Source organism: Platichthys flesus, chromosome 12, assembly GCF_949316205.1.
Source record: "Platichthys flesus chromosome 12, fPlaFle2.1, whole genome shotgun sequence".
Taxonomy (NCBI): domain Eukaryota; kingdom Metazoa; phylum Chordata; class Actinopteri; order Pleuronectiformes; family Pleuronectidae; genus Platichthys; species Platichthys flesus.
The window spans coordinates 22308370-22322388 of record NC_084956.1 but is presented as its reverse complement, the minus strand read 5'-3'; the positions used below and the strand labels follow the sequence as shown (position 1 = coordinate 22322388).

General features: G+C 40.0%; 2 protein-coding genes across 3 annotated transcripts in view; one reads left to right on the top strand and one right to left on the bottom strand.

Annotated features, from left to right (window-relative positions):
* Nucleotides 1-5149, top strand: part of LOC133966480 (cGMP-dependent protein kinase 2) — a 31493-nt gene extending 26344 nt beyond the window's left edge. Inside the window, exon 20 of the mRNA XM_062401429.1 lies at nucleotides 4650-5149. The gene's annotated coding sequence lies outside the window, so the exon portion shown is untranslated. The remainder of the gene's footprint in view (nucleotides 1-4649) is intronic.
* si:ch211-250c4.3 (uncharacterized protein LOC100535981 homolog) overlaps nucleotides 996-14019 on the bottom strand; it is a 37668-nt gene continuing 24644 nt past the window's right edge. Inside the window, exons 5-9 of one of the 2 annotated variants that reach the window (XM_062401430.1) lie at nucleotides 10915-10983; nucleotides 7945-8072; nucleotides 5909-6030; nucleotides 3944-4048; nucleotides 996-2558 (exon numbers count right to left, since the gene is read on the bottom strand). In XM_062401430.1, coding sequence (XP_062257414.1) covers nucleotides 3952-4048; nucleotides 5909-6030; nucleotides 7945-8072; nucleotides 10915-10983 — 416 coding nt within the window. In that variant the 3' untranslated portion in view covers nucleotides 996-2558; nucleotides 3944-3951. The remainder of the gene's footprint in view (nucleotides 2559-3943; nucleotides 4049-5908; nucleotides 6031-7944; nucleotides 8073-10914; nucleotides 10984-14019) is intronic. The other variant, XM_062401431.1, reaches the window with a different exon arrangement.

The following is a 14019-nucleotide window of genomic DNA, read 5'->3' as shown; positions in this document are numbered from 1 at the left end:
TCTGCCTCAACATTGACATCTCCACTCTTTCTCCCTATACCCACACATCTGCAACCTCGGAGCCATGTTTGATAGTCAATGTTCAAATCACAGATCAAAACTCACCTTTTCAGAACTGCTTTAATGTGTGAAATGTGTTGTGTATTCTGTGTTTTTACTGCGTAGTTGTATTGGCTTATGCCGCAACACTGTTTACCCCTGTTACTCCAGAGGTGTTTTGTGGACTCAAACACTTCACCTACCCCTCCATTGGCATATCGGTAGGTAGATAATAAGGGAATTTTCATTTTTCTGTGAACTATCCCTTTAATCTATTATAGGGCCTTTACTGTTTCACTAGCAGTACTCGTTGTAGAATACTAACTTCCATTGACCTTGAGCGAGGCCCTCACCTTATGCCTGCTGCCTCACTCCCACTGATCCTAAAACACTCAGGGCAGCTCCAAACTTCAGCACGTTTCCTCCGTATGGTTGTAGTTATTCACTGTGGCCACACAAGGTCACTCAAGACCAACTATTAATATAACTTAAGCACACAACTGTATAACAACCATTAAATGTAACATGTGGTATGAATAAGGAACAAATGTTATGGGGAGTAATGACACCTGACAGAAACAGGACTTTTGTTTGAAATAACACGAAAGGCACAGGTCTTGGTTGGTTGGTTCATACAAAGGAGCAGGGCTCATGATAAAAAACAATCATTATATAACAGCATTACAGCTCGTGTCTAGTGCGTCATGATGAGTAACCTAAGTGGGCCATGTCAATATTATTGTTCTTCATCTAATACTGTAGATTACTGCTTAATTTGAATGTTAATGGGTTTCTATACATTTCTAGTCTTTTTATAAGATATACACATTTGTAATATCTAAAATTTACACTTATTACGTTATTAGTAAATTACCCCATGTGGCACTGGTGCGAAACCTGTATTCAAAATCATATCACACATTGGTAGGTTCTTTTGATTTAACTTTATTTTGAAAAATAAATTGTAATATTGATGCCATAGATATAAAACATATACAGTTGTCTGACATCCTGCAGAAAAACATCAGCATCATAATTTACACACAAACATTTTTTTAAATCAACACAGCTCCCTTTTTTACTGAATCATAGTACAGTATACAGTAAATACTTTGTTCTTTAGTAAATATAACAATGTCGTATCCATTTGTGTTATGACGATAATAATACTATTGAAGCAACACAATGGAATATTCAAATTATTTTATGATAATGACACAAAGTCTTTCCAAGAGTATTTCCTTTTATCAAAATTGCCGAAAGCAGCACAAGTCCCCCCCAAAACTTGAGGGGGACTTGTGCTAGCATCTTTTAACTTATCTGTTAAAAGTCTCAGAGCAATATTAGAAGTATTTTCTGTCTGCAGATTTAGGGGCAAAAAGCTTAAATTTTCACAAAAAAATATGATGTCAAAATTTAGCATGCATTTAATCTTAACATATGCATTCCTGAAACCAGCTTTCTGTAGCTCAAGTAAACGCTGTTCACATGAGAAGTGAACAGCTTGAGAGAACCGTTCAAACTTCAAACAAAGATGGATTATTAGGATGGATTCTAATGGAATCCCCTCTGCAAATACCCAGCCAATCACACCATCAGAATTGTCTTTGTTGTTGGATTATCATTAATCCTGGGATGTCGGAGGCCTCAGTATTAATGAATTTATGTGAAATCATAAAGTATTATATAATTGCCCTCAGCCTTTCCTGTGACTATAGCTCCATCTTGTCTGGAGCGAGACGACAATAAAGCAACACTGGAAAAGAGGATAAATCACAGTGCTTAAGGTGTCGAAGTCAAGCTCTGCACGTCAAGAAACATAAAACCCTCCTATCGTAGGAGTTTATGGGCTGAAAATGAAGAATAACAGGGGTTAGGCCAAGCTGCTGTTTATCAGAGTTCTGGTGAAATGAAGCAGAACTCTCTGCTGTGCAGTCACAGTATTTGGTATTTACAATGTTTCACAAGACAAGAAGGCAGCCTGTGGAGAGGCTGTGCCCTCTGTCCGACATGTTCTCTTCAGCCCGTATGTTAACATGAGTTATGTTTCATACAGTCAATACACACTGCGCTTGTCTGCAAGCACACCAGTTATACAACATCACATACACATACATCTTTGAGTAGAAGCATTTACAACATCTTACAAAATGAACAGCTGAAATATAAAAAAAAATGAAATATGTGTAGGCTTCACATTATGTGGATTATTACAGATTTTGCAGCATAGGAAAGGAAACTTACACTGGTGTAAATGGTATCAACAGAAAATATATATTACAATATAATGCAGTTAAATTACATTATGTCACAGTGTAGATCATTTTGAAAAAAACAGTAGCCTCACTTTCATCTCATTCTCCTTTTGAAGCAGCAAACAATCCTCATTCAGCCCTCGTACAAAAGTCGTCTCTTTGAATTCCCTCACTTCCATCCCTCTTTCCTTTTCCTGCTTTTTTCTCTTCCTCTCTTGAACCATCTCTGCGTCATTTCCCCACATGAGACCGTCTGAATCTGATCTGAGGAGGAGACAAAGAAGTAGGGTCATGTTCAGAGAAGTGCCGACTGCAGCAGATGCATGGACCCTAAATTATACCATAGTCTAGGTCCTGTCGGGTTCAGATAGTTGCGAGTGAAATCAGGATGCTTACAACACTGATGCATTGCATGGTGTTGGTATGCTGTCTAATGCATAGTGGTCTACAGAGAAAGTTAAGTTCAGTACTTAGAAGTCCAGTATGGACGCATTATATACTATGAGGCCCCTTATTATATATTATATAATGTGAGGACCCTTATTCTACCTTATACTGTATAATGTGAGGCCTCTCCCTGCAGGAGCCTGATGGGAGTTTGGTTGTAAGGGAGATTTATCTCACTGGGTCTAGCTCCCGTACATAAGCTGGAAGCATTCAACCAGTCCATCTTTCTACATTAAAATTTCCTTTTAATTTCTTTTAATAAACTTATTTGTAGTTTTAACTCATCTGTCGCCTTCCCTGCTTTGTGAGCTGGGTTGTGACAATACAAATGATAGCTGAATAGACAGATGGCCACTATGAAACTTCGCTGTATTTTACTCTCCGTTTTCAGTTGTGGATATTTGCAGATGTTCTGTAAGATAGTATTATCACTGTAGTTACAATTAGAGTTAAATAGTTTTACTTTTAATTTGCTTTGTAGTTGATGTTTACGTGTTGTTATTGGCAGGTACCAGCAATATAAATATTATGAAGAGGCTTTTAATTAAGCCTTAAGATTTGTCCGTTACTCCAAAATGGCAGTGTTTCATTATCAATATGTTGTTTAGTTTAATGCGTCAGGTTGCTAACTTTTGCTTGGTCAAAATACTATACTGAAGTCAGAAATTATAAATAAAGATGGTAATCAATGAATTAAGATATTGAGAAACTTGGCGATAATATTTATAGCCCATAGAAATCCATTGTTATTTTGACTACCAAGAGTAACGGAAAACTACCCCCCAAAAAAACACATTAACAGAGGAAAAACACGTAGAAACCTTAGACAGAGCCCCATGTGAGGGATGCCTCTCCCAGGACAGAGAAGAAGTGCCATAGATGCCGGATGTAGGTTGAACACATCAACTAATTTTCATTCCCAACCTTTTTTCACATGATCATTGTTATATTTTACTGGTGGTTTGGACAAAGCTTGATTGTTGGGTTGTGCTAGAAAGTTGGAAACAATGACATGAGACTTGAAATTTGCGGAAATGATTTATCAGATTCTGACGTGGGCCTGCACATACTTTTCCACTTGAACAGGACGAAGATTTGTTCATTGTTGCAAACAGTTTTTACTCCCCATGTAGTACCTGATTTGTCATATATAGCTTTATGTGGAGCGCAGGTGAGGAGAGATAAACAGTCATCTACACTACCTGGATATTTATTGTAGCCATGCGAAGTCCATTTTGCTCTGGTGGCCCAAAACAATCATGGAGTTCCTGTTTCTGCTGGCAGGTTCTACTGGTCCCAGATCAGGCCTGTATAAAAGAGGAGACAGTTATTAATGGGAGTATTTATGAGTATTTGTTGTCAACATCCGATATGCTCCTTCAGTTTGCATCACAGCAGCTCGGCTATGAGAAAACATTCATTGTCCAATATTCCCACATAGTCAGGAGCCCCACAGCAGGGCGGCATGCATGTCTCAGCGGGAGGGTGCTGTTGTTTTTAATGAATCCTGGACAGCGGCCATATCTCTCGCAAGGCCTGAGCTTAAATCCACAGGGGAACTCTCCCACTCCTCCAGGCATACCTCAGGCCTGACTCTGCACCCCCCTCCCCTCCACCTCTCGCTCAGTCCTTCTGGGCCGGTGCCAAATCCCGGTCAAGAAGGAGGGAGAGGCTGAAGGGCCAGCGGTACTCCACCTCCCATCAGATTCCTCCACTGTACAACCTATCACATAAAATAAATCCACACTCTGACCGCTCTCTCAGGCTGGAGCTAAAAACCCCTATTTATCTCCATCACATGTCTGTGACTTGCCCGGAAAGTCACGTAAGCTGTCACCAATTTTCCCCCTCATGCTGGCTTTTATTCATTGCAGCTAAGTAACTCACATTCCTTCTCTTCTTTTTTAGGTTTTCGTCCAACACACAGGGGAAAGTGCCCAATCTTTTTACTGATGCCCTTCCAACCCATAAAGGACGAGAGCCCAGCAGAAAGAAATAAAGGACAATAAAGTTTGGGCTTTGTCACAGAGTTTTACACTTTTCAACATTTCATACTTTTTTGAACAAGAAGTCACAAAGAAGCAGGTAGAAGGATAGAAAACACGTCTTCTCTTATACCACAGAATTTTTGAATATCGAGAATATGTGTATCTGTATTTTGTGTGATTCTTTTCTGTTGATACAGTGATGTATTGTCTGGAAAACCCTCACTGAGCAGACATTTTTAAATACAGTTTGATTGAGTACTAAATCCATCGCTGGTATTTCTCTTCCTTATGTCATGTGATTCTAAATAAGCCTCTGGAGCCATATATTTTCTTTGGCTCAAAGCTGTCCCAATATTATGGTATGCACTGAAAAGTACAAGTAATTGGATCCAGAATCGGAATGACTATCTTTATCAGTGAGGTGTGTCCTTCCTAGGTGATATTATTTCACATATTGAGCAAATAATTAAAATTCAACGGAATGAGAGGTATTTGCAGGGCAGGAGACCAAAACCATGACCTGGAGGAGGCTAAACTGCTGCATAAAACGGAGGAAAGACAGAACCTTTGTATACAAAACTGAGGAAAAAAAGAAAGACAATATTTAAAATAGTCTTCGAAACATGCTGCCATTAATGCAACTGCAAAAATTGTGTATTGTTTTCCAGCTTATAAAATGGTTAGATCTGGGGTTTTTCTCAATGGTGACTGAAGAAATAACCCTGCAGGGCCCTGTAATACATTTTAATATTCAGTGTTTGGCAGCACAAAGGGATAGAGCTCTACAGAAAATAATATTTTGTGCATGCACATAGTTCTGAGCCAGTTAAGTCCAGGATTTTCAGTTCACGTTGCAGTTAATCCTAAAGGAGCATTTCCTCAAACACACAAAGCTGCAAGAATGATGTCATTGCATAGCATTAAGATTTTCCTTCAGTGGAAGCTAAGTGGCTTCGACCAAACCAAGACAAACTTAAGTGGCAATGTCATATGTGGAAAAAAGCAATCTCTTAAAACACATGACAGCTAATCTTCTATTTTTCATATAATAACAATGAAGTTGTATAAAGTATTTCAGTAAGAAAAAGTACTAAAGTGCCAGAAAGTCACAGTTGTATTGATATGGTCAAGTTTACAGAGAATAAGGGGCTCAAAGTTGGAATGTGAAGTGCTCCTCACCTGTAGAGATGTGGGCAGGACATCTTCAGTGAGGCGGAGGTCAGTCCCAGTCTGCTCTGGTTCCTTGTCTTAGTTTTCCTCACCAGGTCTTTGACTCTGCCCCAGGTGTAGTTTTCACTCAGCTGCAACCACAGACATACAAGAAGAAACCTTTATAAGAACATAACTTTGAGTAAGAACTAGGGGAGAGCGTGGCCTAGGGGATAGAGCGGGTGCTCTGCAACAAGAAGGAAATGACATGTAATGTAACTAACCCTAACCCTTTCTATTAGCATCACCCTCATTAGATCTGAGGGGAGGGGGTTGGTCTTTAGCTTGTAGAAAAAGAAAATGAAGTAAATTAAATTCTACAAAATGTTAAGATATATATACTGAGGTTTTCTATGCAGTGTTTACTTTTAGACTAAATCATTTCATGTAATTTTCAGGTTTTAACTTTGAGTAATGCCGTTGATGCTTTGTTCTTAATGTGAGACTTCTATATAAGAAACTCTACAGATTTCCTTAAGTGCTGTCTGAAAGAGACAACCACAGTGCTGAGGAATCTGGAAGTGTTGATGAGGGTCAGACTAATGTGCTGGAGTAACAGTGTTAGTCTATTCTCTGGCACTGTTGAGAGAAAAGATCCAGCAAAAAGTCAAAAACTGTCATAAAAATTAAACATTGTGTCCGTGGGATTCCTACCGGCACTGAAAAACTTAATCAAATGTTTGCTGCTGCTGATATGTGATATGACATCCTGCCTGTTTGTTCATGTTAGCCATTGTTAATGAGTGAAGTTCCATAGCAAGGTTCTACAATGACAACTCCACCAACAACTATATTCCTGAATGACGACAATGAGGAGGTTAAAGTCTTTGGAAAAAGCTGGCAATTGGACATGGAATTGAAATTCAACTTAAGTTTGGAAAGACAAAAAAAACAAGCTAAAAACAAGAGGTGTTGTGTTTGGAGCAGCATCTCCTTCCTGCTACTTTAGTTACTGTCGGTTCCCACAGCTGAGGCCAACGCTGAGGGAGAATCACTGCTCCACACCCCAAAGAAATACTTCATTCATCATGTTTCATCAGTGAGTGTGCCATGCACACAGTAAACAGAGGATGTGGATGTTGGGAAACTTTATCTTGCACCCGACAGAAAGAGGCACCAAGCAGGATGCAAATATCTTTGCTTTCAGACTAAAACTAATTTGTCCTTTTCCCATCCAGTGCTCATGTTGTTTCAACAGCAGATTCACTGGCACCCATCTGAGGTCTTGGTTCTCAAATAAGGTGTGGTCAGGCATACTGATAAGTGAAAGCAGAGGAAAAATGTCAATGACCAACAAAAACTGGAACACTGAAGTCTATGTTTGGTTTATGTCACCAAGACATTAACATGCACCTGCACAGGCAGGTAGGCAACATGTGCACACGCTGCCGCTTACACACACAGATGGTCTGCTCATGAACAAACTAAATCCATTTCCTCTGCGGAGAGGAATTCCTCTTTACTACCCAATAGATCTTACAAAGTGCATGTGCAGCTGTCTTTCAAAGGGAATGGAAGATGGTATTCTGATGTTCACTGTGGTTTATTGCATGCCACACCCAAAACATCCCGTGATTAATGAAGAGTCCACAACCCTTTTGAATCATGTTCCTGGCTCAGATACTTTTTTTCCACTGTTAGACTAGGATAGCTGAATTTGGACATGTCCTTATTGCTCTTTATACCATAACCTTGAATCATTACTATAGAGCCTGCAGACATAGTAGTGATTTGACCCCCCCCACCCCCCCCACATTCTTGTGAATCATAATCTGTGAAGTGATGGCATTGTTTGATAGCATCGCAATCAGTGTTTAAAGAGATTATTTTAGTCTATGAACAGAAGTCATATTTGTTTTAGATACTAACTTTTTAGTGCAGGTTCCTTAATACTGACAGTACTTGGCCTCTTCATGAACAGGTCCTTTGTACTAGAAAAAAATGTACCCACTGATTGAATGAATTTCCTTGTTGCAGTGGGACTATAACAAGTACACATGACTCACCCTGCGCTGGGGGATGGAGAGCCCTTCGGTGCTGTCCCCGAGGAAGAGTTCCTCCCCCTCAGTGTAACTCCTTCGGTTCAAGCCTCTCCTCCACAGCGGGACGGGTGTCAAACCCTCACTCCTCAAGTCTGAAACACAAATCACAAACGTGGAGCATTAACAATGTGTGCGTGGGAGAGTTTTCTTGGGTGAGGCAGTTCATTCCTTTTAAAGTTTTTTGTAGAGCATTCAACTGCTTCTGAGAGACACTTAAGTATCAACTTTGTGCTGTTTTTATATTTGCACTTAGCTGAGACAGAAACACTTAAGTGTTTGATGAAACAACAGATTTCAGGAACATTTATTTGTTTGAAGCAAATATAATTAAATTTTTTTGTTTTGCACAAAAAATGTCAAAGTGGCTTTGTATTGTTGTGACAGAACTCTCCTTTCCACAGACGGGTAACACAACTAATTATACTAGGCTAAGCAAAGACTGTTTATTTGATCCTGGGTGATGTGTATGAGTTATATTTGTGTTGTGATATAGGAAAGTTAATATTAGTTAGTTATGATCTTCACAGTCTGTCTTCGCATACCTCTGTGACTTTTTCCCTAACTTGGCAGAAACACACACACAGACACACGCATAATCCTTCACCTAATTATCTCTGAACCTCCTCTACCTGTCGTAAAACACAGAGGGGGGTGGCTGTCATCTTCAAATTGGCCAGCCGCCATTTTGGAAGCACACAGACACACAGACACACACTCACATACATACACATACATACTCACACACATCTTAGTTTAGTAAGTACACCATTGGTAATTGGTGTTTTTATACTTTATTAAATTCATAATAAATGTTTTTCTTTCAAAAATGTTTTATCATTACTGTTGCATAAGTGAACTCTACACTGTCAAGAACTCCATATCCTTCAACTTAGCTAACTGGTAATTTGGGTTATAGTTATTAATTTAATTGTTAATCAGAGTTCCAAATTTGTAGTTAGTACTTTTGTGAGACTTAATCAATATATTGGCCATCTTTTCCCTTTCATTGAAGGGTTTTGCCCCAAGTTAACTTTAATCAATTAAAGTTATGATTAGGGCCCGAGCACTGACATGAAGGGTCAGGTGAAATCCTATTGAAATTGTAATGATTATGATTATGATTATTATTATTATTATTGTAATTATTATTATTATTCAGGCAAATTAATTGGCTTTTTGAGGGCTTTAAAATGCTCAAATTCTTACCAAAACTGGCAAAAAGTTAGAAAGTGGTGAAAATGTATGTAGAGAAATTTTCAATATGCTTCGAAAAATGGCTCAATGGTTACCCCCCTTGTACCAGGGCTTTCATCGGATCAACTTCAAATTTAGATGAGTGTCATCACAACAAGATGAAGATAAAAAGTTATTAAAAGATCGATTGTAATTCCCGTTAATTCCTTTCCATTGCCACAAATTTCCCGTATATTCCCGTTAATTCCCATGGAAAGTTTCCAATTTTGAAAATTCCCGGAATTTTGCAACCCTACACCTAATATGTCCATTCGGTTCTGATTGGCTGTATTTGTTTAAATATTTTGCTGCTAGACATCTGGTCAGAGCAGGTCTAGCAACAAAATGCCTCCATGTCTTTGAAAAGTTCACACATCGGCGACTCACAAACAAACACTAATTTAGCTCCAACCTGAAGCTTTTGTTGTCAAGTCTAAATATTTGTCAGCAAGTGGAAAATCGTATAATCAGCTTAAATCATCCAGAAGGCATGAATGGTTCTGCAATAAAGTGACGACTGAAATTAAACGTCAAGAAGTTCCTGCAGCCAGGGAGAAATTTACACTAGCAGTTATCATTCTGGGTATATTTGTGTTTTTCTTTATGAGGTTAAACAAGCCAGTCAAGGCAATTGTTTTTAAATCAATCAAGTAGTCCCTCAATCTAACAATTATTCTTCAGCTAATTTTTTGGGAGTATTTTTTATTTAGTTTAAGAATCCTTTGTTATCTCATCTATCAATAACTGCCACTGTGTTCTACAGTTAATGTTTCAACCTGTTTGACTGTGGCTCATACTTGAAAGTATTAAAACAAAAGTCTAGACATGTTGTTCTCTCTTCCTCCAGAAAAAAACTTGCAATGGCTAAACTGCAATATTAAACTGCAGTACTCTGAGTGGTACCTAATAAAGTGGTAACTAAGTGTGTAGACTGTGTATGTCAGAAGTGCAGCTTTCACTGTATGAAGAGATAAAACACACTTTGATTGGCACAGGCTGAGTTTATGTGGAGCCTTGTGTTATGTGTTTCTGTCACAAATTAGGAGCTTCTTCTTCTTCTTCGTTTGATTTGGTGGCAGTTGGCAACCATCGTACATTTCATATCAAATGTGACTAATATGGCTTGAACTAATTGGACATCAAAGCTACATGATATAAATGGATAAGATAATTCTAGATCACAGACACAGTGAGAGTATTTAAACCTTCTTGCCTCAACAAACTTCACCTTCCCTGAATCAACCTTCTGGTGAGTTGAATATTTTCCACCTGACACTTGTTGAATTAAGCTGATTAAATATGTTATAACAAACTATGTTATAATTTGAGATTGGTGGGAGTAAAATGCTGACAAAAGATAGTTTTATGTGTCATTTGTTGTTTTGTATTCAAATATATTTGACTAAGTATACAAAGTGGGCTCATTTTTATTGTGTACAATACATATGTTCATAGGGTCATAGGAGTATTATTTGTGCACAATATGTATTGGTCTGTAATTAACATTTGATAGAAGCAGTAGTTTTATTTTCAAATGCCTGAGCTCGATGAAGTGTCTGTAAACGTTTCTGCTACATACATGTGAACTGTCTGTGTGTGAATTCCTTCTTTTCCATTCTCCCCAAAGATCTGAGAAATCAACAGGAGAATTATTCCGTCACCATGTCTCAAAAGAGTGTGATGGAAATCAGTGTAGGATACCTGATAAGCTCCCCCACCATGCAGAGCAGCCCGAATCCACATCTCCGGCTGGAGCAGATCCGCCCCATTCTGAAACAGGTTTGTTGTTTAAACTGAAGTTCTTACATTAACTGCTTTGTCAGGTGAAAGGTGGATTTTGTCTCTAAGATTAGTTTGTTACAGTTTTTGTCAACTTAAGTTGTAACTCCCGTCAAAATGCATCTTCCCTCTCAAACTGCAGGTGTTTTTGTTTCAGTACTATGTTAAGTTACATAATATCCTTATAGACTTATAGCTGTATATGGGCATTCCGTTGTTCACGGTCTGGAATGAGGATGAGTTGGTCATTATCACACGAGCTGCACTGAAAACACTACATACACGCTGTGACTCTTTTTGTTCTTTTAAATCCACACACTAGTTTAAATGTTCAATGATTTCTACTATTTTATTAATGAGACAAACTAGAGACACTTCTTACATACATCTCAGTAATAGAAGAGCACCTGTTCGGACCAATCAGATTGTCAAGACGGGCTTTATACGATGATGGACAGATGATCAATAGTAACGTAATCAACCACGTCATCAAATTGCGCTTGGGTTGAATTCGTTTTCAACAAACACGCCTGCTGCTGGAGAGCTGAGATGTGTAGATGCTGCCATTGAGTATGTTTTAGAAGACATCGACAGCGCATTCATTTTGAAAGAGGAACAGAGAACGGAGGCGACGCCAAAGCACAGCGCTAATCCCTATCGCACCGGCGCTTGGCTGTTCACACCGGACGCTGAAGCGACACTGAACCGCCAGGCAGCGCTAATAATATCACCCATTGATCCAGTAGATTAAAAGCATATACTTACTTGTTGCTCCAACATTAAGCAACAGCGTCCCAACTTTTGTCTTTTTTGGTGTTGTCTTTATACAACATGTTCCGAGGATCATACAACTCACTGAACTTCTCCAATTCAATTATTAATTTAATGTCATCCAAGTTGAAGGACTGCTCCGCAGTTTTCTCCGTTAAATGTCGGGTGTCGAGGGTAAATTACGTATTTTCCACTCAAGCCTATGTGGAGAATATGTAGCCCCCCCCCCCCTCTCTTGTTATCTTCATCACTCCTTGTGTGGCTGTAGTGGATTGGCAGAGGGGGACATATAATAATGTCATTAGTAAAATTGGTAAAATTAAAACTCCAGGACAACAGAAGGGGAATTCAAAGTATGGGATGCATATAAAATATGTCATCAATATCGTTTAAAATCGTTTTTCAGTGTGTTTCCTGGAGCGATACGCTGGCGTCAAGCGCAAAAAATGTACTCGACGCTGCAATGATCGCTGCACGGCGCTTGGCAGCCTTGGCGCAGTGCTGCACTTCAGCCTCCGGTTTGACCAGCAAAAAAGTTTAACATGGGAGTGGATGGGAGCCAGCTGTTTGGATGTAGGCCTATCCGTGTGGGCTGATCGTGGTGGTGGTGGCGGACCCTGTGTCGCGTTGGCATTGGGTACGGGCGGTGTACCAGGACCGCGGCGGTGGCTCGTGGTGGGTCCTGGTGGGCGGCGGTGGACGGTGACTGAGGACTGGAGTGGCGTCTGGTCTGGATGGTGGCATATATTGTACTTCTGTCCGTCCTGGGAGAGGGATCCCTCATGTGTGGCTCTCTCTGAGGTTTCTACGTATTTTTACCCTGTTAAAAGGGTTTTAAGTAGTTTTTCCTCACTCTTGCCGAGGGTTCAGGACAGAGGATGTCACACCCTGTTAAAGCCCTATGAGACGTATTGTAATTTGTGAATATGGGCTATACAAATAAAATTTGATTGATTGATTGATACTTTGAATAACTTCCAGATACTTCAGTAAATTCACAAAAATCAAAACCAGTGTCTCTCAACCATACATCTGGAACAAAAACACAACAAAACCAGGTCTGACCTGGTAAATTGCTGCTTATTTTTCTCGGAACATTATGAGTCATTAACGTTTGGCTGATGGTTGGTAAAGGCGCACACACACACCCACACACGCACACACACACACACCGTCACACACATACGGCAAGAATAACATGAGAAGTGAACTGGGAGAGGAGTTGCATTAAAGACAGAAGGAAGATCTTTTTTTTAAAGAGCACAAATGGCTAGAGAACAGAGGAGAGGGGAGAGTGATGGAGACGTGGACGTGAGCCTTAGCTTGTTTGGTCGTGCGTTTGTGTGAGTGTGTGCGTGTCGGATGTGGTTGGGATGGGGGAACGTTACGGACAGTGAATCATAAATATCAGAAGCCTGTAAAACACTAATGAATAACACAGGGAATCAGATTGTCAAGGCGGGCTTTATACGATGATGGACAGATGATCATCACTAACATAATCAACCACGTCACCAAAGAGCGCTTGGGTTGAATTCGTTTTCAACAAACATGCCTGCCACTGGAGAGCTGAGATGTGTAGATGCTGCCATTGAATCTGTTTTAGAAGACATCGACAGCACATTCATTTTGAAAGAGGAACAGAGAATGCGGAGGCGACGCCGCGCCGTGCTAATCCCTATCGCGCCGGCGCTTGGCTGTTCACACCGGACGCTGAAGCGACGCTAAGCCGCCGGTCAGCGCTAATAATATCACCCATTGATCCAGTAGTATTCAAGCATAAACTTACTTGTTGCTCCAACATTAAGCAACAGCATCCTGTTGCGTATGGAAATCAAAGGCAGGAGTCGTCGTTCTCAAGTTAAAATTAAGCAGGTTTATTCAGAGGTCACAGGTCAGGAAAGTGCGATGTCAAGCAAATGATCATGCATGGACCACTGATCCTACACAGTAAGCTGCACAGGAAAAATGGCGCTTAGACAAAGTGCGCACATTGTTTATATATCGATATACTGGGCGTGACAGAGATTCTTGGATTGGTCGAGACTAGACGGAAGCTGCTGTATCTTACAAAGGGCAGTGCCTCATCCTCTTGGAATGTCGCGTGATGAGGATACTTTACGTGCACGCCATTGGGAAAATTCAACCGACCAGGTGTCCCACTACTGTGGCCTTGGCAAACAGGGAGTTTGCTACAGCGGACGGACACAGCCTCACCTCCCCTTGCTGTTGGTCCTCTGCCTTGTGTGTGTGTGT